Source organism: Ailuropoda melanoleuca, chromosome 13 (assembly GCF_002007445.2).
Source record: "Ailuropoda melanoleuca isolate Jingjing chromosome 13, ASM200744v2, whole genome shotgun sequence".
Classification (NCBI taxonomy): Eukaryota; Metazoa; Chordata; class Mammalia; order Carnivora; family Ursidae; genus Ailuropoda; species Ailuropoda melanoleuca.
The window spans coordinates 13993341-14018807 of NC_048230.1; the positions used below are offsets into that span (position 1 = coordinate 13993341).

A 25467-nucleotide genomic window follows, 5' to 3' on the forward strand; every position below is an offset into this window, starting at 1 on the left:
CTCCAATCGGAGAAGACCGAAGACAGAACCTCGCGCCCAGGCCTCCCTCCTCTCTTAGCTTGCGGGGTCTTTTCTCCTTTTCCGGGTTTGGGACGACATGAACGCAGCGAAACCAAAACTGGAAATCGATAAACTGAGGCGCCAACGGGATCTATTCGAGAACTACACCCAAGGCGTGGTCGTCGCCGGAAGTGGCTGTAAGGCCTGTGCCCCCACGAGGCTCCGCCTCCGGTTGCGCTACCAGTAGGCGACAGCCACCCCCACTTCCGGCCCCTGGAGCCTCATCCAGCCACGCCCCTTTTACTGCTCTCTCATTGGCTGGTGCTGGGACGCGCTGTGATTTCCCATTGGTCGAGCCTCCTCTCCGGGGCCGTGCCTCCTCCCTCCAGGTACTGTCTTGTCTTCCGGCACTCGATAGGCTAAAGGCTGGGAGGGCGTCTGCCCTACTTGACCAATGAGCGGAGTGAAGAGTGAGGGCGGCGGCTGCGTGGTGGGGGCAGGGCGGGACTTGGTTTGGCTATTGGTCAGGGCGGGCACAGACCGGAGATACTATTGGTTGGGGAAAGAAGCTCCGTGGTGGGGTCGAAGCTGCGAGGCCTCGGCTGCTGGGGGAGACGGAAGTGGTGAGAGCGCGGCCTCGGAGGGTCGGGCGGACGCCGCCTGGGTGAGTCACCGTGCCCCGTGCACTGCCAGTCTGGGAACCGCAACGACCGCGTCTTGCCCCGCCCCGCCCCAGTCCCTCCGGCTTTCATGGGCCCCGCCCTCTGTCATTCGGGGCCCCGCCTCCGAATCTTTAGGCTCCGCCTCTAGAACCTGGACACCTGGGCTCTCCTGCCAGCCTGGCCCGCCGGGGCCAGATCCCCTTGGTCCGGGAGCCCTGGGCATCCCAGGCCTGGTCCTTTTCCCTCTCCCTCCCTCCATTTCCCTGAGGCTGCGTGCCAGTGGGCGGTGAGGCAGCACCTCTGGCTTGCTTCTTGCTGGCTCCCCCGTGAGGAAGGGTGGGCTGTGATCAGGGAGGCGGGCAGGACCACAGATGGAGGCTTTATTCCTGCAGCCTTCCGCAGGGCACTGCTGGACTGCTCCTGAGCTCGGATCGCAGGCATGAAGGAAAGTGTCAGTAAAACCTGGGCCTGGTTCCCTAAGTGGGCCAAGGAGGCCCATCCTGAATTTCTGTTTCTTGGGCCCATTTGACAGGTACTGACTCTGAGGCCCGGGCTGGCCTGATTTTGTCCCTGTTGTGTGGCCTCCTCCCACAAGCCTGCACCCCACTTGGTGTCAGATACTTTGAGCAGGACCTGTTCAGTCTTGCTGCCAGAAGGCATTCTGCTCACAGGTTGTGGTCCCCTCCCTCTTGTCCTCTGCTCTGGACTCTGCCCCCAGTAAACAGGTCAGGTGGGTGGTATTCCCAGATTTAGAGGCTGCAGAGAGTTCCTGTGGATTCATGTCCCTCCAGGGCCAGAAGTAAGTCCTGGTTGGGCAGCCTCTCTTTTCAGAGTTGGCAGTTCTTTTGCTTTCCCCAAAAGAACAGTGTTTGGAGCGTTCTTCTCCTTCTGGTCTGGGAATCAGGACTCTTTTTTTTTTTTTTAAAGATTTTATTTATTTATTTGACAGAGATAGAGAGACAGCCAGCGAGAGAGGGAACACAAGCAGGGGGAGTGGGAGAGGAAGAAGCAGGCTCACAGCGGAGGAGCCTGATGTGGGGCTCGATCCCATAACGCTGAGATCACGCCCTGAGCCGAAGGCAGACGCTTAACCGCTGTGCCACCCAGGCGCCCCGGGAATCAGGACTCTTGAGTTCTGCTGAATAATCTTGGATGACACTCCTGCTCCAGAACTTTGTGGCCGACTCCATGCCCTGCAGAATCACTTGTTGCTTTCTCCCCACGTAGCTCACATCACCTCTGTCTAGTACGGGGACTTTGTGGAGAGGCTGGATTCTCTGTGAAATTTGCTGTAGAGGTTAGGAATGGATGTGTGGCATTGGCTGATTCTAAGGTAATGTTAATGGTGCTCTTTAATCTTATGTTTTTGTCTTTTTACAGTAAGAAGCAGGCAGCCAGGACCCTCACCACAGTAGAATGGTGAGTATTCTCTCTTTCCTCAGACCATTGTGTTTCCTGTAATCCTCCTGTCTTTCTCTGTGGAGCTGCTCTGCCCCTCCTGGACCTTGAGCTCCATGCTACTCTGTTCAGCCTCTAAAAAGGTTCATCTCTCCTAGAAATAAATTAGGGTTTCTTTAGATTGCAGAACATCTGCCAATATACAGCACTGGGACAGGAAGCCTCTAGAAGTCTTTTCCCGCACATGCTATGTATGTCATACCTTCCCTATACTATCACTGGCTCTCTTAGCCTTTCATAATGGCCCTTCTCTTGCTTTTCTTGGGGCCCTGGTTGAAACTCTCTGTTCTGGTCTGAAAAACCAGGCCTCCTTTATTTCAAGATCCTTGCACTTCCTAGTGGGCCCCTTGAATATTGTGGGTGCTGAATTAGGAGTGACTCCACCAAAACGGTGGGGCTTCTCCAGCTCTAAGATGCTGCTGTCTTTTAAGCTACTGCACTCAATAGCTGACTGGATATATAGTAGGATAGCAACCTCAAGGGGCCCCGAATATCACTGGGTTGCACAGGGGTGGGAGTGCTAATGATCCTGTATACCTTCCATTAACTGTAAATGCCCTTCTCTCAGCTCGCGTCCAGGGAGCCCCTTACCTAACCCCCGAGAACTAGGAGGCGGAAGCAGTGAGATGAAAAGAGAGTGGCGAGTTGCAGGCCCTGGCCCATACCGGGTCCTTGCTCTGGCTGTATCTTTTCAGTTTCTTTAGGCATCCCCTGTGCAGGTTAAGGAATTCAGTTGGTGAGAGGACTCTCTCCTTCCCTCCATGGGCATGTGGGTATGTGATTCTGGTCTCTTCCTAGAAAGCCTGCTGGTCTTGGTCCCCACCAACTGATAGCCCCCTTCCTTTTTTTCTTCTGTGACTCTCCCAAAAGACCATGGACTTCAGAGTTAGCCTAGCACCACCACTTAAATAGCTTAGGTAACTCGCATATTTTCTTTCTAAGCCTGACCTCTCACCAGCAAAACAGGTTAACTCTTGGTGAGTTGAAAGTTTTTAGTGAGATAACGTTTGAAACCTGTCTGGCTCATCATAGATGCTTAATACAATGTCAGGTTTTCTCTTATCCCCCTCCCCCCTGGCCCCCCCTAGCAAAACCAAAGCCCTGGTTTCTGAAAGTTACCAGACACAGTAAGTGTGGGGTTCTGACCAGATCCTTCTGTGACTCTTGGTGACACTTTGAGCCTGACTGCTCCTTATTCCTTGGCCTTCTAACCAACTCCCTCCATACCCTACTCTTGGGTTTCAGGTTTTGTTTTTGCATAGCTTTTGTGGTTCGTAGTTCCAGTCTTCTCTTTCCCAGCCTAAAAAATTTTTCTCCAAGAAGGACTTTCTCATCCAGATGTCAGAGGATGTGAAACAAGGGAGAGATGGAGCTGAAGGAGTAGGGTTGGGCAGGGGCCATGCAATAAAACACTTACAGAACTTCCCTTTCAGGAGTGTGGAGTGACCAACCTGGCATAGACCAGGGTCTGTTCTAAGGGGCAAAAAAGGGAGTGGGATTTAGTGACGTCACAGGATTGGAGGACACTGGTGGTCAGGAGTATGGTGGGTGGTGGTTTTGTAGGGAAAGGAGGAAGCCTTGAAACTGTAGGTGAGCTTTATCTTGGGAATTCAGGACGGGCACTGGGGGAACTCAGAGTGGGGAGGGCATGGGGACAGAGTGTGAAGAGAGGGGTGTGGGCTGGCTCACCTGCGAATATGGGAAATGAAAAGATGTAGGAGGGCTTGCTATACGCTCTCACGCGGTCTGGGGGCAGTCCCGCAGCCCAGACTGCGAAAGCCCCCAGATGTCCCCTGAGGACGTCCTCGCGCAAGGCCTAGGGGCCGCGAGGAGGGAGGAGCCTGGAGCGGTGGGCGGGGCCGTGAGGATCCACACCCCCCCTCCTCTCCCGGCCCCGGGCGCTCTCCTCGTCTGGCTCCCCTCCCTTCCGCGCTCGTGCCGGAGGGCGGAGCCGGGCTCGCTCCATTGTGGAGAGGAGGGGAGAGGCGCGCGGGAGCCGCGCCGAGGCCCCGCCGCCAGAGCGCTAACCTCCTGGTCGCCGCGGCTGCACCTGGCGGGCCCCGCAGCCGGGATGCGGCGGGCGCCTGGCACTGGCGGGCAGCGCAGCAGCTCCGGGGACATGTGCGCTGGCCCAGACCGCCCGCGACCATGAGCCTGACCTCCCGTGTCTCCTGCTCCATGCTCAGCTGCTTCGTAAGTGTTGGCCTGGTCTGCGGGGGCCTTGGGGGTCCCAGTGCTTGCTGCACCCGCAGCCCCACCCAGGACTAGCCCTTGCGATTCCGAATTTTAGCCCATCCCCCTTCCTGAGGCCCCTGGCAGGGGAGGGGGGGTTCCCTTTTCTTTCTTGGACTTGATTTCATCCCCTGCTGCCGGGGATTATGGAAAGCCGGGGGTGGAAATTCTGTGACCCATCTTGGCCCCGCAGCCACTGCCCTTGACTGCAGATCTCCAGGCCCCGCCCTGCAGGGGTACAGCCTTTTACCTCCGCCTCTCCATCTTGGTCCCACCGGCAGCATCCTTGCCTGGGGATGTGGGATGTGGCTGGTCTGGGATGTTAGGGGGCCAGTCGGGGAGCACAGGATGTCTGAGCTGTTTCCCTGGCTCCAGTCCCCTCCCCCTTCCACCACTCCATACCTCACCTGACACGCCAGTCTTTTCTCCTTGACTGTCCCCCAGACAGCCTCTCTTCTCCATCTTCCCTGCCTCTGCAGGACTCCGTACCTCTGCATCATTCCCAGTCCTCCCCTCCTCCCCCCTCTGGCTTAATTCTCCTTCCCAGCTTTCCCCATCTGTCCTCTCAGATGTTCCCACCCCTCCCCCTTACCCCCCACCCCCACCCCCCGTGGGTGGCTGCCAGGCCTCCTCTCTCTCTCTCTCTCCGCTGGCCTTCCTTGGGTCTTCCGGTTTCACCCAGACCCGTGGATCCCCTCTTCACCCCTCCCTGGTGGTTGGGAAAGGAGTTACTTCTGCTTGCTGTGGGTATTCCTTAGGAATTCCCCTCTGATCAGCGGGCAGGGCAGGTTGCTTGGTAGGTGATGGGGGCTCTTTAGCAGTGTGGGCCTAACTGGAAGATAAGCTCAGCTCCAAAACACGTCCTGCTTTTGAAAGCATCCATGAAGGCCCTCTAGAGGCATGGGACTGAATCCCCCAACCCACTCCTCTTTGTCTCCTTCACCCACCTGATTGAAGTGTCTGTGGCCTTAGGTGCCTGCTTTCCCTCCTGTCTCTGTAACCACCTGCCACACCTGGTTCCTTTTTCTTAGGGCAGCACTTCCCATTCCCACTTCTCTCTTACCTTCACATTGTTTTCTGTCTTAGTTTTCTCTTTTTCTCCATTTGGGAAATTTTGGTTCTAATCGGTCTGCTGCTCTTCGAGGAGCGCAGATTCCCAGTTCCTCTTTGGACCTTACTCTTCCCTTAGGCTGAATAGGCTTGAGTACCCTCTCCACCTCACCCCTCCCACCAAGCCAGGCCTCTTTTCCGTCCTCAGGTGACCAAACCTTTATAAGTGTGTATGGGGTGTATGCAGGTTTATTGAGGGGAGGGGAGCAGAATGAGGTCTGATGGGCCGAGTGGAGCCTGGTGACTTAGGGCTGAGGCCTTCCCCACAGGGTGAGGAGGGGCCCCCCAGCCTGGAGTACATCCAAGCCAAGGATCTGTTCCCCCCCAAGGAACTAGTGAAAGAGGAGGAGAATCTGCAGGTAAGGAGGAGTTGGGGGCCCAGGGTGGGTGGAGCGTTCTGCCCAATTAAAAACATCTTTCCTTCCCTCCCCCCAAAAACATCTCCAAGGGGATCTAGTACTGGGGCTTTGGCTTCCTGTTTCTGGGTCTCTAGAGGGAGGGGAATCTGTCTGTCTTTGCGTTAAGGAGCCTTTGGCCCCAGGGAAGGAAAGGCAGCTTTCCTGTACAGCTGTTGCCTGGTGATGTTACCGTGGAGAGGACTCTTCTGTTTTGTCTTGGCCCAGCTTTTCCAGAGGCGATCCCACAGGTCAGGTTTGGGGAGGGGAATGGAGGGGTGACTCACTTCTGGACTGAAGGCCCCTCTGCCCCCGACAGGTGCCCTTTACGGTGCTGCAGGGTGAGGGAGTGGAGTTCCTGGGCCGGGCAGCCGATGCCCTCATTGCCATCTCCAACTACCGGCTACATATCAAGTTCAAAGATTCTGTCATCAACGTGAGTTCCTGTCTTGTTCTCCCACACCCAAGGCAGAATCCCTGCCTGGTTCAAGGTGGAATTGCTCCATTGCTGGACTTGATCATGTCTCCAAAAAGTTGGGGTTCCCTTGTTTTGCTAACTTTTTGTTTTCCTGCCTTATTCTCCTGGCTGTGGGTCTTTCTGCCTCTGTCTTATTCTTCCTTCCTCTGTTTTCTCTTTCCCTTACTCTGTTGCTGACCCTTCTCAGGGGCACAGTGGCATTTTGGGGAAGAGTGCCGCTTACCAACCGTGTGGCCTTGGTTAAGCCACCGAATTGAGGCTCAATTTCCTCCCAAATAATCTGGTGTGAAAATATCTGCCTTACAGGGTTCTTGTGATTATTCTTTAAGGTCACATATGTAGAGGACCCCGCACAGTTACCAGGCACTTAACTGGCCCTCAGTAAATGTCAGCTTCCTTCCTTGTATGGATATCAGCCTCTAGGCCGGGGTGGGCATGAGGAGTGATGAGAGTGGGGATCTGAGCTTTAATTTGCCCTTCCTCTAAAGGTCCCCCTCCGGATGATTGACAGTGTGGAGAGCCGGGATATGTTCCAGTTGCACATTGCCTGCAAGGACTCCAAAGTGGTGAGGTGAGAACAGTGGGGCTCCACTCAGGTCCTCTGGCCCTAGTCTTGCTCAGTCTTCTGTGATGCAGGGTTTCTCTGGAGCAAGAAGGAAAAATACTGCCTCACTTTGCCCATGTGGAGGAAAAGGTAGAAACCCTGTCTCGGTTAGGAGGTCAGTTTCCTGACCCACAGTATCTTGATCTGAAAAAATGGGGTTAGTGCATGGCTTATGGAATTGTCATAGGCATTCAGTAGGGTAGCGAATGTGAAGGCAGGCACCTAGGATTGGCCTACAGCCCTTGCATGATTATGGGTTCATTTATCAATTCACTTAACATACATTTATTGAGCCCTCTATGGCAGACTGGTATAAGCACTGGGGATATAGCAGGGAACTAGTAGAAAGAATTTCCTGCCCTCATGGAGCTTATATTCCAATGGGTAGTAAATAATGAGTAAAATATGTTAAATGATAGTAAATGTAAAGGTGAAAAATAAAGCGGGGAAAGGGGATATGGAGAGCTATGGGGGTAAAGGTTGTAACTCCAAACAATAGGATCAGAGAAGGTTGCATTGAAAAGGTGACATTTGAGTCAAGACCTGAAGAAAGTGCCCATGTGGATATTTGAGTGAAGAGGGTGCCAGACAGAACAGTGAGTGCAAAGGCCCTGAGACGGGTATTGTACCTTGGCATATTGGAAGAATAGCAAGGAGGCTAGTGTAGCTGGAGTGGAGTGCATGTGGGTGAGGGTAGTGGGATATAAGATCTGAGAGGTAAGGGGGGGCTATCAAAGTATCATAATGACTAGCTTTTACTTTGAGGGAAATGAGAAACCACTGCAGGGTTTTGAGCAAAGGAGGGATATGATCTGATTAATGTTTTATAGAATCGCTCTGGCTGCTCTATTGAGAATAGATGGAAGAGGGGGTCAGGCGCAAAGGCCAGGGCACAAGCAGAGGGACTAGTTAAGAAGCTATTGTAGTTAGCCAAGTGAGAGAGCATGGTGGCCTGGCTAGGGTGGCAGTAGCCAAAATGGCGGGAAGCGTTCAGATTTTTGGAGGGAGAGATGCAGGATTTCCTGACAGATTGGATATGAGAGAAAGAGGAGTCTGGAATGACTCCAAGGATCATTAAAAGAGCGTCTAGTTTAGAGCCTGTCAGGTGCTCAGGTCTGTAGGGATTCAGAAGGAGAATCCACACTGGCCTTCCCTTCAGGGAGTTGAGGTCTAGTTGCTGAAGGAAGACTTAACGGTGGCAATGTGCTATGGGAAAACTTACTGTTTAATACTCTAAGCGTATTAAGACTAAGAGAGGAAGGGGTCTGTAAAATGGAGTGGGCTGGGAAGGCTTCAAAGAAGAGGGGGGATTGGAACTGTCTTCAAAGTGTCAGGAGGATGTGGCTTGGCCGAGAGGAGGCATTATCAAGCGGAAGTGAACAAACAAGGAGACAGGAATGGTGTGAACAGGACTTCCTGCCTGCAGCAGGAGTCATGAGAGAACATAGAGTACCAGACATTGAGGGACATGTGGTGGAGTTTAGATACAAGAAATGGTAGGGCCCCATTCAAAGGGATAAGTGTGTCCCAAGGACCAGAGTTCCTGGGAAGACAATTGTCACAAAGATAAGTTCTCTAAGTTGGCCAGTATCCCTGGTTCTCCCCAGGGTCCCCATGCCTTACCTCCTGCTTTAAAGCCTCCCCTCTCCACAGCCTTCCTGTGGCCTTGTGTTTGATCCTTATGGCCCCAAGGCACACCTGCCTCTTGTCTCACTCTGTGGCTTCTTGCCTGGCAGGTGCCACTTCTCCACTTTCAAGCAGTGCCAAGAGTGGCTGTCACGGCTAAGCCGGGCCACGGCGAGACCTGCCAAGCCTGAAGACCTCTTTGCCTTCGCCTACCATGCCTGGTGTCTGGGGCTGACTGAGGAGGACCAGCATACCCACCTGTGTCAGCCAGGTAAGACCAGGCTGTTTTATTTGGGAGACTTCATATCTCATGGTTCTTAACCCTGCTCCACCCACGGACACGGTGCACTTGAATGCTGACAGGCAGGCATGGGGGCTGTGTTGCAGGAGAGCACATACGATGTCGGCAGGAGGCTGAGCTCACGAGGATGGGCTTTGATCTGCAGAATGTCTGGAGAGTCTCCCACATCAACAGCAACTACAAGTGAGAGGGCAGGGGGTGGAGAACCAAAATACCAATCCAGACTGAGACCTCGCTGGGCTAAGCCCCTGGTTCTGTGAGAGAGGAGGACTCCTGGTCTCTCTTCCCACAAAGCCATCCCTGGGGATCTTGTTATCACAGGTCTTAGATCTCGCTTGGTGACCACATCTGGTCTCTTCGCAGATTGTGCCCCAGTTACCCCCAGAAGCTGCTGGTTCCTGTGTGGATCACAGACAAAGAGTTGGAGAACGTGGCTTCCTTCCGCTCCTGGAAGCGGATCCCTGTGGTTGTGTATAGGTGAGGCAGTAGGGGACAGGAAGTAGGGAGGACACTTTTTATGCAGTAAGGAAAGAGTCAAAAGTGGAGATTTTGCCTGGTTGACTGGGGATTGACACCCTGCAGTTAATGAAATAATTTCCAGTCAAAAACTGACTCAGCTTTTTTCTTTTAAAGACCAGACTTTTGGAGAATACATTCACTTTATGTTTTTGGAGGATGTGTGTGTGTGTGTGTGTGTGTGTGTATAAAATGTTGCATTAACCTGTGTACAGTGTTGTGTGTGTAAATCGTTGCATTAGAACAGGGGTTGGTAAACTATTGCCCAGTGAACCAAATCCAGCCTGCAGCCTGTTTTATGTAGGGCCCAGCGCTGTGAATCATTTTTACATTTTTAAAGCGTTGCTTATTTGTTTTCTTTTGAACAAACCAAGAAGAAAGAAGAGTGTGTGACAGAGACAGGCTGTGACATGTGAAGCTGAACATTTATTGTTTCTTTACCGAAAAAGCTTGCCGATTCCCCTGCACTAGAACGTTGTAGCTAAAATGGAGTGAGACAGATAGTAGCTATGAGGTTGGGAGTTGTTCCGCTCTGGGCTTAGGCTCGTTCTCCGGGGGGATGTCTGTACCTGGAACAGATGCTGTGCAGATTCAAGAAGTCAAGGTCACCTTGGGAACACAGCATTTGAGAAATGTGTGTGACAGCGCTTTGTAAATTGTAAAGCCCTCTAGATATGTCAAGGGCTTTTGGTTGTTTTTATAGTGTGGCCTGGGTGAACTGGTGGCCCCTGTTGGCTCTGGAGATCTTGGTCTGGCTCCCTGGGGCCTTGGTAGTAGGCCTGGGGGGTCGGTGGGGGCTGCAAAAGGCAAGGGCATGATGGTTTCTTCCGTTTTGTCAGACACCTACGCAACGGGGCTGCAATTGCCCGCTGCAGCCAGCCGGAGATCAGCTGGTGGGGCTGGCGCAATGCTGATGATGAGTACCTGGTCACGTCCATCGCTAAAGCCTGCGCCCTGGACCCGGGGACAAGGGCCACTGGGGGCTCCCTCAGCACTGGGAATAGTGATGCCAGCGAGGCTTGTGACACGGACTTTGGTAAGGTGTTGCGGGTGGTGCTGAGCCCCTGGAGAGCCCCCGCCTTGGCCTCATTGGCTTTCAGGGAGCCCCCCGTGAGAGGATGGGAAGAAGGCTGACAGCACACAGGGTGCTGGGGTCCCTGCCCTTTGGGAGGCTGTGGGAGGGCAAGGGTCTCCAGTTGTATATTCTCTGCTGGAAGAGTGTGTCCGGGGGTAGGGTGAGGCTGGGCTGGCTGACCCAGGGCCTTCTCCCTGCTGCGTGTTTAGATTCCTCCTTGACTGCATGCTCTGGAGTGGAGAGCACAGCAGCCCCTCAGAAGCTGCTGATCCTGGACGCTCGATCCTACACGGCAGCAGTGGCCAACCGAGCCAAGGGTGGAGGCTGTGAGTGCGAAGGTACTGCTGTTCCCCCGCCGTCCGTAGCCAGTCTGTGCCCTGGGTGGCTTCGGTGAGAGGGGCTTGGGGGCAGCTTGTGTAGTGGAAAGAGCCAAATAAACTTGGCTTGGAATCAGGTCTCTGCCAGTTAACTAGCTGTGACTCATTTGCTTCGTCTAAATTTTATTGTCTTATCTGTAAAATGGGGATGATAATAAAAATTACTAACATAGAGCTGCCACTATATACTGAGAGTTTACTGTATGTTGTCATTACTATAGTACTATGACTATCGTTTGTCATTAATATCCTCATTTCTACTGTTCGTAAATGGCAGCTGAGTATCCAGAGCTGAGTGGTCCGCCCAGCCTGGGAAGCCTGGTCCGTGGAGACTGCTCTTGTTCTGGATGCCTGTTTCTAGGACACGCTCTTATGCTCCACCCTCGTCTGTATGTCTACAGAATACTACCCCAACTGTGAGGTCGTGTTCATGGGAATGGCCAACATCCATGCCATCCGGAACAGCTTCCAGTACCTCCGGGCTGTGTGTAGCCAGATGCCTGATCCCAGCAAGTAGGTGGTCCCTGCCTGCCCCCATTCTGTCCTCCCTCATCTTGACCTTCACCCAGTTCTTCTAATTCTTACAAGATGAGCTAGGGAGATGGGAAGTGTGGAGGTGCGGGAGACCCGAGGGCCTGGTGCAGTGGGCCAGTTCCAAGAGCACATCTTCTGCTCCTCAGCCAGCACTTTGGAACGGCCACAGCACACTGGGTTCCTTTGGTTTGGATCCGATGTCCTACTTAAAGCACACAGAGAGTTGGGGAACGATGGCTAAATGTGCATGTGATGCTTCCCGTTCCTCCCTCGGTCCCGAGTCTCTTGTGTGCCTCGGTTCTTGTCTTCTTTACCTTCCTGCCAGAGAGCTCCTGGCAGAAAGGCCACAGACTGGACCTCTTGGCTCCTGCCCTCACTGGGGACTTCATCCGGTGTGGCTGGCCGTGGGCACCGTTGGTGACAGACTTGATTTCTGTGCTTGTGTAGCTGGTTGTCGGCCCTGGAGAGCACCAAATGGCTGCAGCACTTGTCGGTGATGCTCAAGGCAGCCGTGCTCGTGGCTAATACCGTGGACCGGGAAGGCCGGCCCGTGCTGGTGCACTGCTCAGATGGCTGGGACCGGACGCCGCAGATCGTAGCCCTGGCCAAGATACTACTGGACCCATATTACAGGACCCTGGAGGTACTGAGTGGGGTTGGGTGGGAAAGACTGGGGGGAAAGGGGGTGGGGAAGGTGTTGGGCCCTCTGGATCTGTCTGGGGGATCTTTCAGTAGAGGACGTTGGTGGCTTTGAGCCCCCTTCTAGGATCAGTTCTGCTCTTCTCTGAAGCTGCCAGCTCCCTGCTTTGGGCATCCCCTGGGGAGTAGCACACTAGCCGTTCCAGAAAGGCCCTATGCTTGGACTTTCTTTTCTGCAGGGCTTCCAAGTTTTAGTAGAGTCTGACTGGCTTGATTTTGGACACAAGTTTGGAGATCGCTGTGGCCACCAGGAGAATGCAGAGGACCAAAATGAGCAATGCCCGGTGTTCCTCCAGTGGCTCGATTCTGTTCATCAGCTGCTCAAGCAGTTCCCCTGCCTGTTTGAGTTTAATGAAGCATTCCTGGTAAGTCCTAAAGCCTGTGACCAGGGTTGGGGGGTGGGGGGGGGAAGGTGGCTGAGGCTCCCAGGTGCAAACTTTCTTGGCCCTCTAGGTCAAACTGGTGCAGCACACGTACTCCTGCCTCTATGGCACGTTCCTGGCCAACAACCCCTGTGAGCGAGAGAAGCGCAACATCTACAAGCGGACCTGCTCTGTGTGGGCTCTCCTGCGAGCCGGCAATAAGAACTTTCATAACTTCCTCTACACACCTGGGTCCGACATGGTAAGTCCCAACCCTTGTCCCATTGGTGCTGTTGGAGACTTACAGGGAGAACAGGCTGAGAAGTGGGGAGAATGTGGGCTGAGAGAAGGAAGAGGGACCTGGAACAGGTCACAAAACACTCGTATGGGGCTGCTTCCCTAGGTCCTGCATCCTGTGTGTCACGTACGGGCCCTGCACCTCTGGACAGCTGTTTATTTGCCAGCATCGTCTCCATGTACACTCGGGGAGGAGACCATGGATCTTTACGTTTCCCCAGTGGCTCAGAACCAGGAGTTTTCCGGCCGCTCTCTGGACAGGTAAGGAGAGTCCTTCTTGCTCTCTCCTCTCTCTGCCAGGAAGGCAACAATTGCTTTGTCTCACCCCTCATGTTCTCCTTCTTTTATAAGATATTTAAAAGCAACTTTTTTGGGGGTAAAGATTTATTTATTTATTGGGGGGGAGGGGCAGAGGGAGAGAGAGATTCTCAAGCAGACTCCCCACTAAGCAGGGAGCCCAACGTGGGGCTCGATCCCACAACCGTGAGACCATGACCTGAACAGAAGTCAAGAGTCAGATGCTTAATAACTGAGCCACCCAGGCACCCCTAAAAGCAACTTCTTGACTCAGTTGAAGAAGAAACTTGGCCCAGAACTTGTAGCTAGCCTAAAGTACACTCTGTGTGTTTTCAAGGTCCTCTCTTAAGATAAGACTGGTTCCCTTCTTTCCTGGAGCTGCTATCACCCTATGTGACATAGTCAAGCAGGAGAGAGGAAAACAGAACAGAAAGGACTATTTCAGGAAGGTTTGTGGGAATGGTCTTGATTTATGTTCACTGATCGAAGACATGGAGGCACTTGCTATCTTAGCAATGACCTTTGCTATATGCAGCAGTAGCTTCCAGAAGCATCTGACTCTCAGGACAGTGGGTTCCCAAAAGAGGGATGGCCTTCACATTCTCCCTCAGAAAAAGGCCAAAATTTAAAGGCAGACATAAAAATTAAGTTATCTTCTGGGTAAGTACTTGGGGAAAGTAGAATGGATGTTGGTTACATTATAATGCATGTTCCTATTTTTAAAAAAGCCAAACAATGTAAAAGTAGAAAATGAAAGTCCTCCCTCTCAGACCCTTGTCCCCAAGGCATCCACTGCTAACACTTTGGTGCCTGTCCTTCCAGATGTTTATTTCTACATAGATGTAGCCATACCGTCAGACTTGCATGTAGAAACTTTCTTGGGGCACTCGGGTGGCTCATCCGGTTAAGCTTCCAACTCTTGATTTCCGCTCAGGTTCATGATTTCAGCATCAGTCATGGGATCGACCCCTGCAATTGGCTCTGTGTTCAGCGGGGTCTGCTTGAGATTCTCTGTCTCCCTCTTCCTCTGCCCCTCCCTCCCATGTGCATACACGCTCTCTCTCTCAAATAAATAAATGACTCTTAAAAAAAGAAACATTTTTAAGATGCAAAAACAGAATCATATTTTGCATACTGTTCTGCAAGTTGTTTTTCCCATGTCGCATTAGGCTGTCACCCCTCTAAAGCACGTATAAAGGTCTTTTAGTGCTTTAGCGACGCATGTAACAGTCCAAAATTAGATTGTAGCATAACTTATATAACCATTTTCCTATTGGTCATTTAGGTGATTTCTGGTTTTTTTTTTTTTTTTTAATTGTTATTGGGAGTGCTTTAGTTAACATTCTTAACTATGTGTATGTTTTTTTTAAAACAATTGTGGGTAATATTTACCATCTGAGCAATTTTTAAGTGTACAGTTCAGTAATATTACCTTGTATGTGTTATCTTTACATTTGTGCTAATATTTTTGCCAGATGAATTCCTAGAAATGAAAATGTTGGGTTCAAAGGATATGTACATTTCAAATTTTGATCTTTGTTTATTGGTAGAGGATTCTTAAAGTTAAAATATAACTCAAATTATTTGTTGAATATTATAAAGGAAAACAAAAAACCCCTAAATTATTGGTTTTAGGGTTTTGAGTCCATGGTCAGGGGCCCATGGATAGGTTTCAGGAATTCTGTGATTTTCTTCCTTCCCCAAACTACGCAGAATTTGGGTATAGGTTCATAAGTTTACTTTTCCAGGGAGAGGACCCAGACCTTATTATCAAATTCTGAATAAGTTCTATCACCCATTTAATAATCACTGCCTTAAACTAATATCTCTTCTTTCTATCTTCTAAAGATTTTATTTATTGGAGTGCTTGGGTGGTTCAGTTGGTTAAGCTTCTGCCTTTGGCTCAGGTCATGACCCCGGAATCCTGGGATCGAGACCCGTGTGGGACTCCCTGCTCAGTGGGGAACCTGCTTTTCCCTTTCCCTCTGCCTCTCCCCCTGTTTGTGCTGTCAAATAAATAAATAAAATCTTAAAAAAAATAAATAAAAATTTTATTTATTTATTTGAGAGGGAGAGAGCAAGCGCAAGCAGGGGGAGGGGCAGAGGGATAGGCAGACTCTGCTGAGCAGGGAGTCCCACGTGGGGCTCGATCCCAGGACCCCAAGATCATGACCCAAGCCGAAGTCAGATGCTTGACTGACTGAGCCACCCAGGTGCCCCAATATCTAATTTTTCAATTCAGTAAATGCTTCTTTAGTAACTACTAGCTGCCTAGTACTGTACGGGTTTGTGGGCTGTACCAAAGAAATTGACGATATTAATCCTATTTAAGATACTTTTTAAAAACCATAAGACAGACATAGGACAACTAGAGATCAGTTCTAAGTTAACATCTAAGCAAATAAGAATGTGGTGTAGTTCAAAGCTATTGGGAGAAATGAGAAGTTAGAAAGGGGTCGTTTGATGACTGTTTACTTAGAGGAGTTTTCATGGAAGACCAGGCAGGAGCCTTGGCTTTTTTGTGTCTCTAGCATTTAGTGTGGCCTGGCACATAATAGATGCTTTAGTAAATGCTTAAATGAACAAACAAATGAATGTAATAAAGAGAGTTGTGAGCTTGGTAACAAGGTAGTGGAGAGGGGTCCAAAGGAATTGGATACATGAAAGATAGTTTAAAGTAGAAACTCTCTAGAGCTGGCAGGTGTTAGGAAGGGGCCATTTTGAGGAATAGAAAGAAAGAAAGAAAGGATAGTTCATGCAGGGCTTTAAACAGTATCCTGAGGAATTTATTTAGATTCAGTTGTCAATAGTAAGTTATTGTAGGAAGTCATTGTGATTTTTGGAGAATGAGTCAGTGAGGTGGGTAGTTGGAAGCACAGAGATCAGCCAACACTATGGTAATTCAGATATGAAGAGAAGAGTTTGGAAAAGACAAAGGATTAAAATCAGAGACATTGTAGGGAAGTCATTAGCCGACTATGGAGTGACTGAATGTGGGAGGGTAGAAGTGAAGAGTAGAGGAGTCTCTGAGCTTAGAAAATAGGTGGATATTGGTACCAACCCAAAGACACTGGGAAGTTGAGAAGAGTCCGTTTGGGCAGGAGGAGGAGAGACAGGCAGGTTGGGATTGAAATATTAGCAAAGAGAAGGTATACTATAGGCAGTTCAAGACGGAGAGTTGGATTTGGAGGACCAAGTAGTATGCAAATAAAAAAAAATGCTTTCTTTAACACCTTCCTTGACCACCCTAGCAGGATGAGTTGTCTTTGTTCTAATCTCCTCAGGCATTATTGTCTCTACCAGCATTATTATTACTATTATTATAAAATATTGTATTTATTTATTTGAGAGAGAGAGAGAGAGTATGCACGTGTGAGCAGGGGGAGGGGCAAAGGGATAGGGAGAAAATCCCAACACAGGGCTCGGCTCGATCCCAGGACCCTGACGTCATGACCTGAGCCGAAACCAAGAGTTGGAAGCTTAACTGACTCACTCACCCAGGTGCCCCTTAACCAGCATTATTGATTAAATCTTTTGTGCAGGTAGGAATCAGCTGTGGAAGATAGGAGACTGTTGATATTGTTGAATTTGGGTCAAGAGTACATGGGAGGTCTTCATACTCTCCTACTTTTGTATGTTTGGAAGTTTCCATAATAAAAAAGTAAAACAAAAAAAAGGGGAAAAAAGACAAAGTTAGCTGTGGTACTTTTCAAAATACAGGTGTCTGGTTCTCACTCTTGGCCATTCTCATTCATAGGTCTTAGATGGGCCTGGTTGTCTGGATATCTAGAAGGTCTGTAGGAGCTCCGAATATTGAACCCCACCGAATATTGAACCCCACTGGTCTGTTGCATTCAGTTGGTACCTAGCAGTGGACACTCGATGTTAGATTTTAAGCTCATTGATTCATTTTTCAAATTGTTTGATTGGCTGGTGCTGGGGATTCAAATAAGACACAGTGCTGCCCTCAAGGCCCTTTCAAAGCAGGAGATAAACAAGTAAACAGTAAGTGGAACGATATGGGAAGTACTAATCAGTGAGCTTTGAAATGGATTATTTTGTTTAATCTTCACCATGGCTTTAAGCGGTAGGTACTGTTACCTTTCTCAGATAGATGAGGGAACTGAGGCTTAGAGAAGTTAAGTTCGCATAGTTAAAAAATGGCCAAGCTGGGATTTGAGCCCAGGCTGTGGGACCCCAAAGACTGTAATCATAAGCGTTGCTATTGGCTTCCTGGAATTTTATACCACAAAACAAAACAAAATCAAGATTGATCACAAAAGTAAAATCACACATAAAAATCTTTAAAAAACATAGTACGTTTCAAAAACCAAACACTTAAAAAAGAATCAGCCGTATTTTAAGTCAACCTTTGAGGAATTTATCTGCATGGGCTGGACTGACTTAGGCATCTGAAAATAGGAGTCTGGTTAAGTCTCCACTGTTTCCTGGCAAGTTTCCCTGAAGTTTTCATTGCTGTAAGGACTTTTGAAATGTGTTAAAAATCAGATGTTCTTGAAAATGTCTGTTACCCATTTGGTGTGCACGAATGCCTCTAGAACTCTTGAGTGCTTTATACTTGGGGAAGTTTCCATGGTGACTTAGGACTCCAAGGCACGCACTGCTGCTAAGTGGTTGTAAAAGGCTGTCTAAGTTTGTACTGTGATGAAGGGATCATTTATAATAAGGAAAGTAGTAAAAATGACAAGTCGTGAGTGTAGTCTTAGTAAGTTTGTTGTTGGCTGCCTATAGTTTGTATACTCATAGCATCTCTATAAGGTATAATTTATGATGATCAGTTTATAGAGGAAGAAAGCACATGTCTGAAAGGTTAAATAACTCAATTGTGGTCATATGTGATTATGTGGTCATAGTCAGTGTCAGAATCAATATCATCTAGCTTCAGAATTGTCTTCCATCTTACCGTATATGATGGACGCAGTTGGACATTAGGTTTGAGACTCGGGTATAGTCCTGGCTGGCATAGTAGGTTTAGAAGACATCAACATAGAAGGCATTGAAATCATGGGAGTGGCTGAGATTGCCCAGAGAGATTGTGGAGAGTGAAGATTGATAAAAGCTGGGGACAGAACTTGGGTTCTGGAAGACAGAGTGCATGTCCTTCACTTTTTGCACAGTAGACTTGTTGCAGTGAACATTGGTTATTTGTAATCTTAAATATTATTTCTTATGAACTGGCTTTGATGGTCTGATTCTATATATTGGAGGTGGCTCCCATTTACTGACCTGGAGACGTTGTGTTTATTATTCCAGATTACCTAAAACCAGATCTATGGATGATCTGCTTTCTGCCTGTGACACAAGCAGCCCCCTGACTCGCACATCCAGTGACCCGAACCTCAATAACCACTGTCAGGAGGCCAGAGTAGGCCTGGAGCCCTGGCATAGCAATCCTGAGGAATCAGAGACCTTCGTGGAATCTGGGGTAGAAGGTCCTCGGCAGACTGTAGGAGAAATGGGTCTTCCTTCCCCTCTGCCCAGCAGCCAGAAAGACTACTTGAGCAATAAACCTTTCAAGAGTCACGGAAGTTGTTCTCCAAGTTACAAACTGCTTAGTGCTGCAGTGCCCCAGGAGATGAAAAGCAACATCTCTGATCCTGAGATCAAAGTCCTGGAAGAGACTAAGGCACCAGCTCCAGACCCTCCTGCCCACAGTGAGCTGAGTAGGACTTTAGATGGCACGGAGGAGCCACCTGAACCTTGTCCTGAAAAAGAAGCTGGCAGTGCACTCTCTGAAGTTGTTTCTAACAAGTGTAATGGAGTTTGTGATTTTCCTGAGTTTTCCCAGGACTCCCTTACAGGTGTCCCCCAACGGGCCCTGCTAGATTCCATGCTAGATGTGCCCTCCAGATGTGCTCCAGATCACAGTCTGGGCACCCTTTGCAACCCACCGAGTGCTACCTGCCAAATTCCTCCAGAGCCAAGCACTGACTTCCTCAGCCAAGATCCCCCGGGGTCTGGGGCAAGTATCTCCCACCAGGAGCAGCCCAGTTCTGTGCCAGATCTTATTCAAAAGGAGGAATACACTGGCAAAAGAGGGAATCATAGGAATGGGCAGTTATTGGAAAATCCTCGCTTTGGGAAAGTGCCATTGGAATTGGCCCGAAAGCCAATTTCTCAGAGCCAGATCAGTGAGTTCTCTTTTTTAGGATCCAACTGGGACAGCTTCCAAGGGATGGTGACTTCATTCCCAAGTGGGGAGACCACCCCTCGGCGGCTGCTTTCCTATGGCTGTTGTAGCAAGAGGTCAAGCAATAAGCAGGTGCGGGCAACAGGGCCCTGCTTTGGGGGCCAGTGGGCTCAGAGAGAAGGGGTGAAGTCACCTGTCTGCTCTAGTCATTCCAATGGACACTGTACTGGTTCAGGAGGAAAAAATAACCGGATGTGGTTGTCCGGTCATCCAAAGCAGGTCTCCAGCACAAAGCCTGTTCCACTGAGCTGCCCTTCTCCAGTGCCTCCTCTCTACCTGGATGATGATGGACTCCCCTTTCCCACGGATGTGATCCAGCATAGATTACGGCAAATCGAAGCAGGGTACAAGCAAGAGGTGGAGCAGCTACGTCGACAAGTGCGTGAGCTTCAGATGAGGCTGGATATCCGTCACTGCTGTGCCCCTCCAGCAGAGCCCCCCATGGACTATGAGGATGATTTCGTAAGTATTCACCACTGCTATCCATCTGTTCGTTTATTCTGTCCATCTAGCCTTCAACATTTATTCATTGGGTACTTGCTGTGTGCCACTGTGTTAGGTGGTTGGGCTATAGGATGAAGGACATAGTCTCCACTCTAAAGGGGCTCACAGTGTATTGGGAGAGATAAGACGACTAGAATGATGGTCTTAAGTGTTACCATGGAAGGACACATCAGGTGTTGGGGGCTGGGGTAGAGTGAAGGCTTTCCTGAGAAGATAATGTTTGAGCCGAGTGCTGAAGAATTTGTCATATTTGGCTAGGTAGACAGGGAAAAGGAAATACCATTCTCAATAGCACGAAGGCAATAAATACTCCAACGGGATGGCTTGAACAAAGGGGTAGGGGTGTGTGTGTGTGTGTGTTTGTGTGTCTGTGTGTACGTGTATATGCATGTACGGGTGTGCCGGGGCCATGAGGGAGGGAGTTGGGTAGTGAGGTGGGAGCTGATATTGGAGAAGTAGACAGGGATTGGAAAGGTCAGCTCGAGATCCCTTCTTGTTTGGGTTCTACCCTCAAGGCAGCACAATTTTTGGCCACTATCATGATCGGATCTGTAGGTTAAGAATACTACTCTAGCGATAGTGTGCCAGGTGGATGAGGCAGTTGAAACCCAGGTTGGGAGTCTGGTTAAGATGTGTTGGAATAATCCAAGTGAGAGATGATGAGGACTGTCTAGGCTTTGCTGTTGGGAGCCCTCCGGTTTGGGCACAGTTCTTGGGGAGCTTTTACGAGTCAGCTCCTTGGCTGCAGTATCCTGTCACGAACACAGGCACTTCCCTTCCTCCTGTTAAGACATTCCCACTGGCCTGTTGCCTGCTTGCTGGGATGGGATGTTCAGGGCTAACAACTTCTTACTATTCAGGGTGATGATTTAAAACAGGAGTCTGCAAACTTTCTTGATAAAGGGCCATATGTTATATACTTTAGACTTCGTGGGACATACAGTCTGTGTCCCACCTGTTCGACTCTGCTGTTACAGCACAAAAACAGCCGTAGACAATATGTAAATAAATGAGTCTTCCAATAAAACTTGATTTACAAAAACAGGCAGTGGGCTAGATTTGGCCTATGGGCCATAGTTTGTGAGCCCCTGGTGTAGAATATAATGAGAAATATTTCCATGCTGTGATAAAGCATGTTGGTTAAAAGCATGGGTCTGAAGCCAAAGTACAGTTGACCCTTGAACAATGCAGGGGTTTGGGTGCCAACCTCTCATGTAGTCAGAAATCCACATATAACTTTTGAGTCCTCAAAACTTAACTACTAATAGCCTCCTGTTGACCAGAAGCATTACTGATAATATAAACAGTCAATTAACATACATTTTGTATGTTAGATATATTGTATGCTGTGTTCTTACAGTAAAGCAAGCTGGAGAAAAGAAAATGTTACTAAGATCGTAAGAAGGAAAAAATACATAGTACTGTACTGTATTTCTTGAAAAATATCTGCATACAAGTGGACCCATGCAATTCAAACCTGTGTTGTTCAAGGGTCAACTGTACTAGGTTTAAATTCCAGTTTACTACTTACTGTCTCTTGACTTTCTCAATGCTTAGTTTCCTTAATTTATAATAATAATAATAATAATAATAATAATAATAATAATAATAATTCAAACCTGTGTTGTTCAAGGGTCAACTGTACTAGGTTTAAATTCCAGTTTACTACTTACTGTCTCTTGACTTTCTCAATGCTTAGTTTCCTTATTTATAATAATAATAATAATAATAATAATAATAATTCAAACCTGTGTTGTTCAAGGGTCAACTGTACTAGGTTTAAATTCCAGTTTACTACTTACTGTCTCTTGACTTTCTCAATGCTTAGTTTCCTTATTTATAATAATAATAATAATAATAATAATAATAATAATAAGCTTCTTGGGAGGGATTAAGGAAGTTCATGCATGTAATGTCCTTAGAATAGTACCTGATGGATAGTAAACAGTAAAGGCTAGTGATCGTGGAGATGGTGTTGATATCTTTGCCTTTTCTTCAGACATGTTTGAAGGAGTCAGATGGCAGTGATATAGAAGATTTTGGCTCTGATCACAGTGAGGACTGCCTTTCAGAAGCAAGCTGGGAACCTGTTGATAAGAAAGAGACTGAGGTATGTGCAGGCAAATGCATACTTAGGAGAGGCACTGAGTTCTCATATTTCTCAGAGAAGAGTGACATGCTATAGAAGGAGCTTTCTCCTAGATGATTGTCTTTTTAGGCAAGTAGTGGCCAACCATAGACAGACCTGGTTGTTTTCTCCTGAGAAGCTTTCCTTGTTGCACTCTTGCTCTTCCAGTTGGTTGACAAGGACCTGGAATTTTTCCTTGTGCCTTCTGTTAGGTGACTCGCTGGGTTCCAGACCATATGGCATCACATTGCTATAACTGTGACTGTGAATTCTGGTTGGCCAAACGAAGACACCATTGCAGGTAAGATGTTCTGTAGGATTCTGTATGGCTCATAAAGCAGTGACACACATATATATGAGCTAAATTGAGTTAATCTGAAAACGGAGATATCTTTATAGGGACGATTTTTTGTTTTCGGCCAACTTTTCTCTTTATTTCCTCATGTAAGGCCTTTTCGAGTATCATTTGTTCTCAGTATATGGGCATTTCTGATGAACTCTACCCTCTTTGTGCTTTGGCAGAAATTGTGGGAATGTGTTTTGTGCGACCTGCTGCCACCTGAAGTTGCCCATTCCTGATCAACAACTCTATGATCCAGTTCTCGTCTGTAACTCATGTTACGAACACATCCAAGTATCTCGTGCCAGGGAACTCATGAGCCAACATCTGAAGAAACCCATTGCTACAGCTTCCAGCTGAATGCCAGAGGAGATGACCTGTCCAATTTTAGCAGGTTTGAAGGGAGGATCTGCTTCAGGTGTAGTTTTGAAGGTTCCTTGGTATGGCTCATGAAATCACAGAGCTCAAAGATACCGTCTAGAGAAATCCTCCTTGGTACCATGAGACTGGAGCAGAGGAATTCCAATTTGGCAGAAGGTCTTCTACTGGTGAGACCCTCACCTTGGGGTAATGGTCCTGGATCCAGACCCAGAGTCTGGAAGCTTAATGTTGAGTTGGTGCCTCCCGCTTTTCTCCTGGGGTCACAAGATGATGATTTCATAGATACTGCCTGATGATGTGCCCCAAACAGCAATAGAAAGGCATATGTATAACCAAACTCCAAGTGATAAACAGATCCATCTCTCCTCCACCTTGAAAAAAGCAGATTCTAGTATATAAGATAGGAATTCCTATCCTATTTGAAATGAACTATATCCTGTTCCTCTGTGCTCTGTGTCTGTGCATGAAGGCTCAGTCGTTAGAGGCGCTCCTTCTAGTTGCAGTAGTTCTTTCTGTGGAGTTTGGTTTAAAGACTGGTTCAGCAAGTGGAGGTTTTGCTGTATTTTTCACTTGGCTCATCAGCCAGCATCAGTGAATATTCAGTTTGGAGGGAGAGTTCTAAGGAGTGAGACATTTTTGGGAGCAGAGGAAAACTCTGCTGATGTTCGGTTCTGGCAAAAATCAGTTATTTTGAGCTGTGAAGGCAGTAGTCTCTGTTACTCAGTGGCAGCTCTTGAGGTATGCACTGTGAAGAATGAGAAGGGAAAAGCAGAAATGATCCTTGTCAAATATTTGCTGATTGTGCCCTGCCCTTTGCGCCTGACTTTTCCTAGTTGTCCTGGTGCTAACACAGGAGTTACACCTTGATCCTCTCCTGGCATGAAAATAAAACAATGGTTTTTTGTTGTTGTTGTTGTTCCATTGCCCACTTCCCTCATGTTGTCTTTCCCTTGGCTGCTGCCTCCTCTGGGTCACACTGCTTCTTATCCTGAACACTTGACACCTTGAGGGTAGAATTTAGCATTTGGTTTTTACCTCCTAGAATATGCTGTTTGGTATGTGAGGGTTTCAGTACAAATGCTGCTGTCTATTTCTGTGCACTTAACAATGGAACCCAAACAGAAGAAAATAAAGCCTTGATACCAAAATTGGGAGAGAAAATGTGTCCACTTGGACCAAACATTGGTTATTTTTTTGTTTTTGTTTTGTTTCATCTTAATATGTACCAGTGGCACTTAACCAAAAGATACAATGACATAGCCATGTACTGTGGTTGGGACAGATATAGTCTCCTTGACCTATAATGAAACCACTAGTATTTCCTTTATACATTTTCCTTAATCCATTGGTGTCTAAAAGGTGAATTACACTTAGGCTTATCCTGTTTTAAAACTATGGTAGCTGTCTATGTAGCTGCTACTTTCATGTTGCTTCCTAGAAAAAAAATTTTCATTTGAAAATAACTAGGATCTGCATTTAGAACAAGAATTGTTACTTGTCCTGACCTTTTCTTTAGTCCTACAGAGAAGCATCTGTGCTTTTATACTTGTCATAGATGTAACCTAAAAAGTTTTGGCGTATTTAGGTCAGCCTAGCAGAACTTTCTTCTCGTTTAAATGGAGTTGAATAATGGAGATTTGTGTCTGGGAAATTCCTGAGATCATTGAAAAAGTAACAAACTATTCCTCATCTCTGATATGTAAAATTCTCCTAAGCATTTTCTCAATCATTAAAATTTACTGCCAGTTGCCAGTGGCTTTTTAATTAACTTGACTTTCATTGCACTTCACTCTGCCCATTTTCAGGGGGAGTAAGACTGGTAACATTGGAGGAGACTGTATCTGTCTACTTTTGTGTGGCTGTTTTGAGGGACTGTCCCATCAGTGAACATACTGCATGGCCTTGGAGAGAGACTCTGGGCTCTCAGCTCAGATGTATTCATCAAATACTCCTTTCAGAGCTCTTGTGGGTGTAAGTGACATGATGTGGCCAAAAATCCAAACTGTGCAGTTGCGTTGTGACAAACATGCAATGTGCTGTAAAAACTCAATACAATTTAAATAAAATCTCTATATTAGTGCTGCTTTGTTGGGTCTTTTTATTCATTTTAATTTCCAAGAAAACTTAATACTCATTTTTGCTTTGACCACAAGAAAGGACTAAAACATACTCCTTCCTCCTAGCCATTTCCATTTCTAAATGGACCTTTCTTTAATCAGCATAGCACCTGCTATATTCTTATTTATGCATCGGATAGGGATTTGTCCTTACGGATACTGTAGAATTGTATCCCATCTCATGTGAGGTTTATTTCTGTTCAATGTCTAAAACTGCACCAGCTGGATGACCAGGCACACAGGATTGTTTTTATATTCTTCTGATTCCCTCCTCATAGGCACCTCAGTTCTCAGTAAACCTGTCCTGAGCAAAATATTGCCGTAAAAAGGTCCATTAAAAAACACATAAAACGGTACTATCCCAAAGGTGACTCGTTCACTCGGGATGCCATGCCCCCATCGCCACTTTTACCTTAGACAAGCAATTCAACTGTTAGCGTGTACTTATAGTTCCTCAGATTGTAGAGTTGGGCCCTTTGTTCTCTCCAGAGAATGGCTGCCTTTGACTTGCCAAGTGCACACTCTCAGAATTCGAAATCCCCACACTTTGGTTGTGGTGATAAACACTACTTCGTAGTCCACGCCGGATAATCGGGCTTATTTCTTTGCAGGATTTAACCCTACCTGGTGGGCAGCAACTCCGCCCCAGTCCGGCGGTTCGGGGACGCCGCCGAGGGAACGAGGGAACGCGATTTGGCGCGGCCGCGCCCCACGCTGCTGCACGCGGCTGGGCTCAACGCGGCGGCGCCGGGCGGGCCCGCGG

General features: G+C 48.2%; 2 protein-coding genes across 5 annotated transcripts in view; both read left to right on the plus strand.

The window, feature by feature from the left end:
- The first annotated feature begins 253 nt into the window (after positions 1 to 253).
- MTMR4 (myotubularin related protein 4) lies at positions 254 to 24666 on the plus strand. Of its 4 annotated transcripts, none has more exons than XM_034639924.1 (19): positions 254 to 389; positions 2043 to 2081; positions 5732 to 5821; positions 6177 to 6293; positions 6824 to 6906; positions 8676 to 8836; positions 8953 to 9049; positions 9230 to 9343; positions 10222 to 10418; positions 10667 to 10795; positions 11236 to 11347; positions 11816 to 12011; positions 12247 to 12432; positions 12521 to 12691; positions 12833 to 12987; positions 18298 to 19696; positions 21738 to 21848; positions 22079 to 22167; positions 22389 to 22566. In XM_034639924.1, exons 2-19 carry the CDS (start codon positions 2079 to 2081, stop codon positions 22564 to 22566), a joined length of 3588 nt encoding a protein of 1195 aa, XP_034495815.1. In that variant the 5' UTR covers positions 254 to 389; positions 2043 to 2078. The 4 variants fall into 4 exon arrangements, with proteins under 4 accessions (XP_034495815.1, XP_011235729.2, XP_019665644.2 ...); XM_011237427.3 differs by lacking the exon at positions 254 to 389 and adding an exon at positions 507 to 664; XM_019810085.2 differs by lacking the exon at positions 254 to 389 and adding an exon at positions 727 to 1194.
- Positions 22707 to 25467, plus strand: part of HSF5 (heat shock transcription factor 5) — a 42236-nt gene continuing 39475 nt past the window's right edge. The window contains exon 1 of the mRNA XM_034640662.1: positions 22707 to 22754. Within this exon, the coding sequence (XP_034496553.1) occupies positions 22707 to 22754 (48 nt within the window). The remainder of the gene's footprint in view (positions 22755 to 25467) is intronic.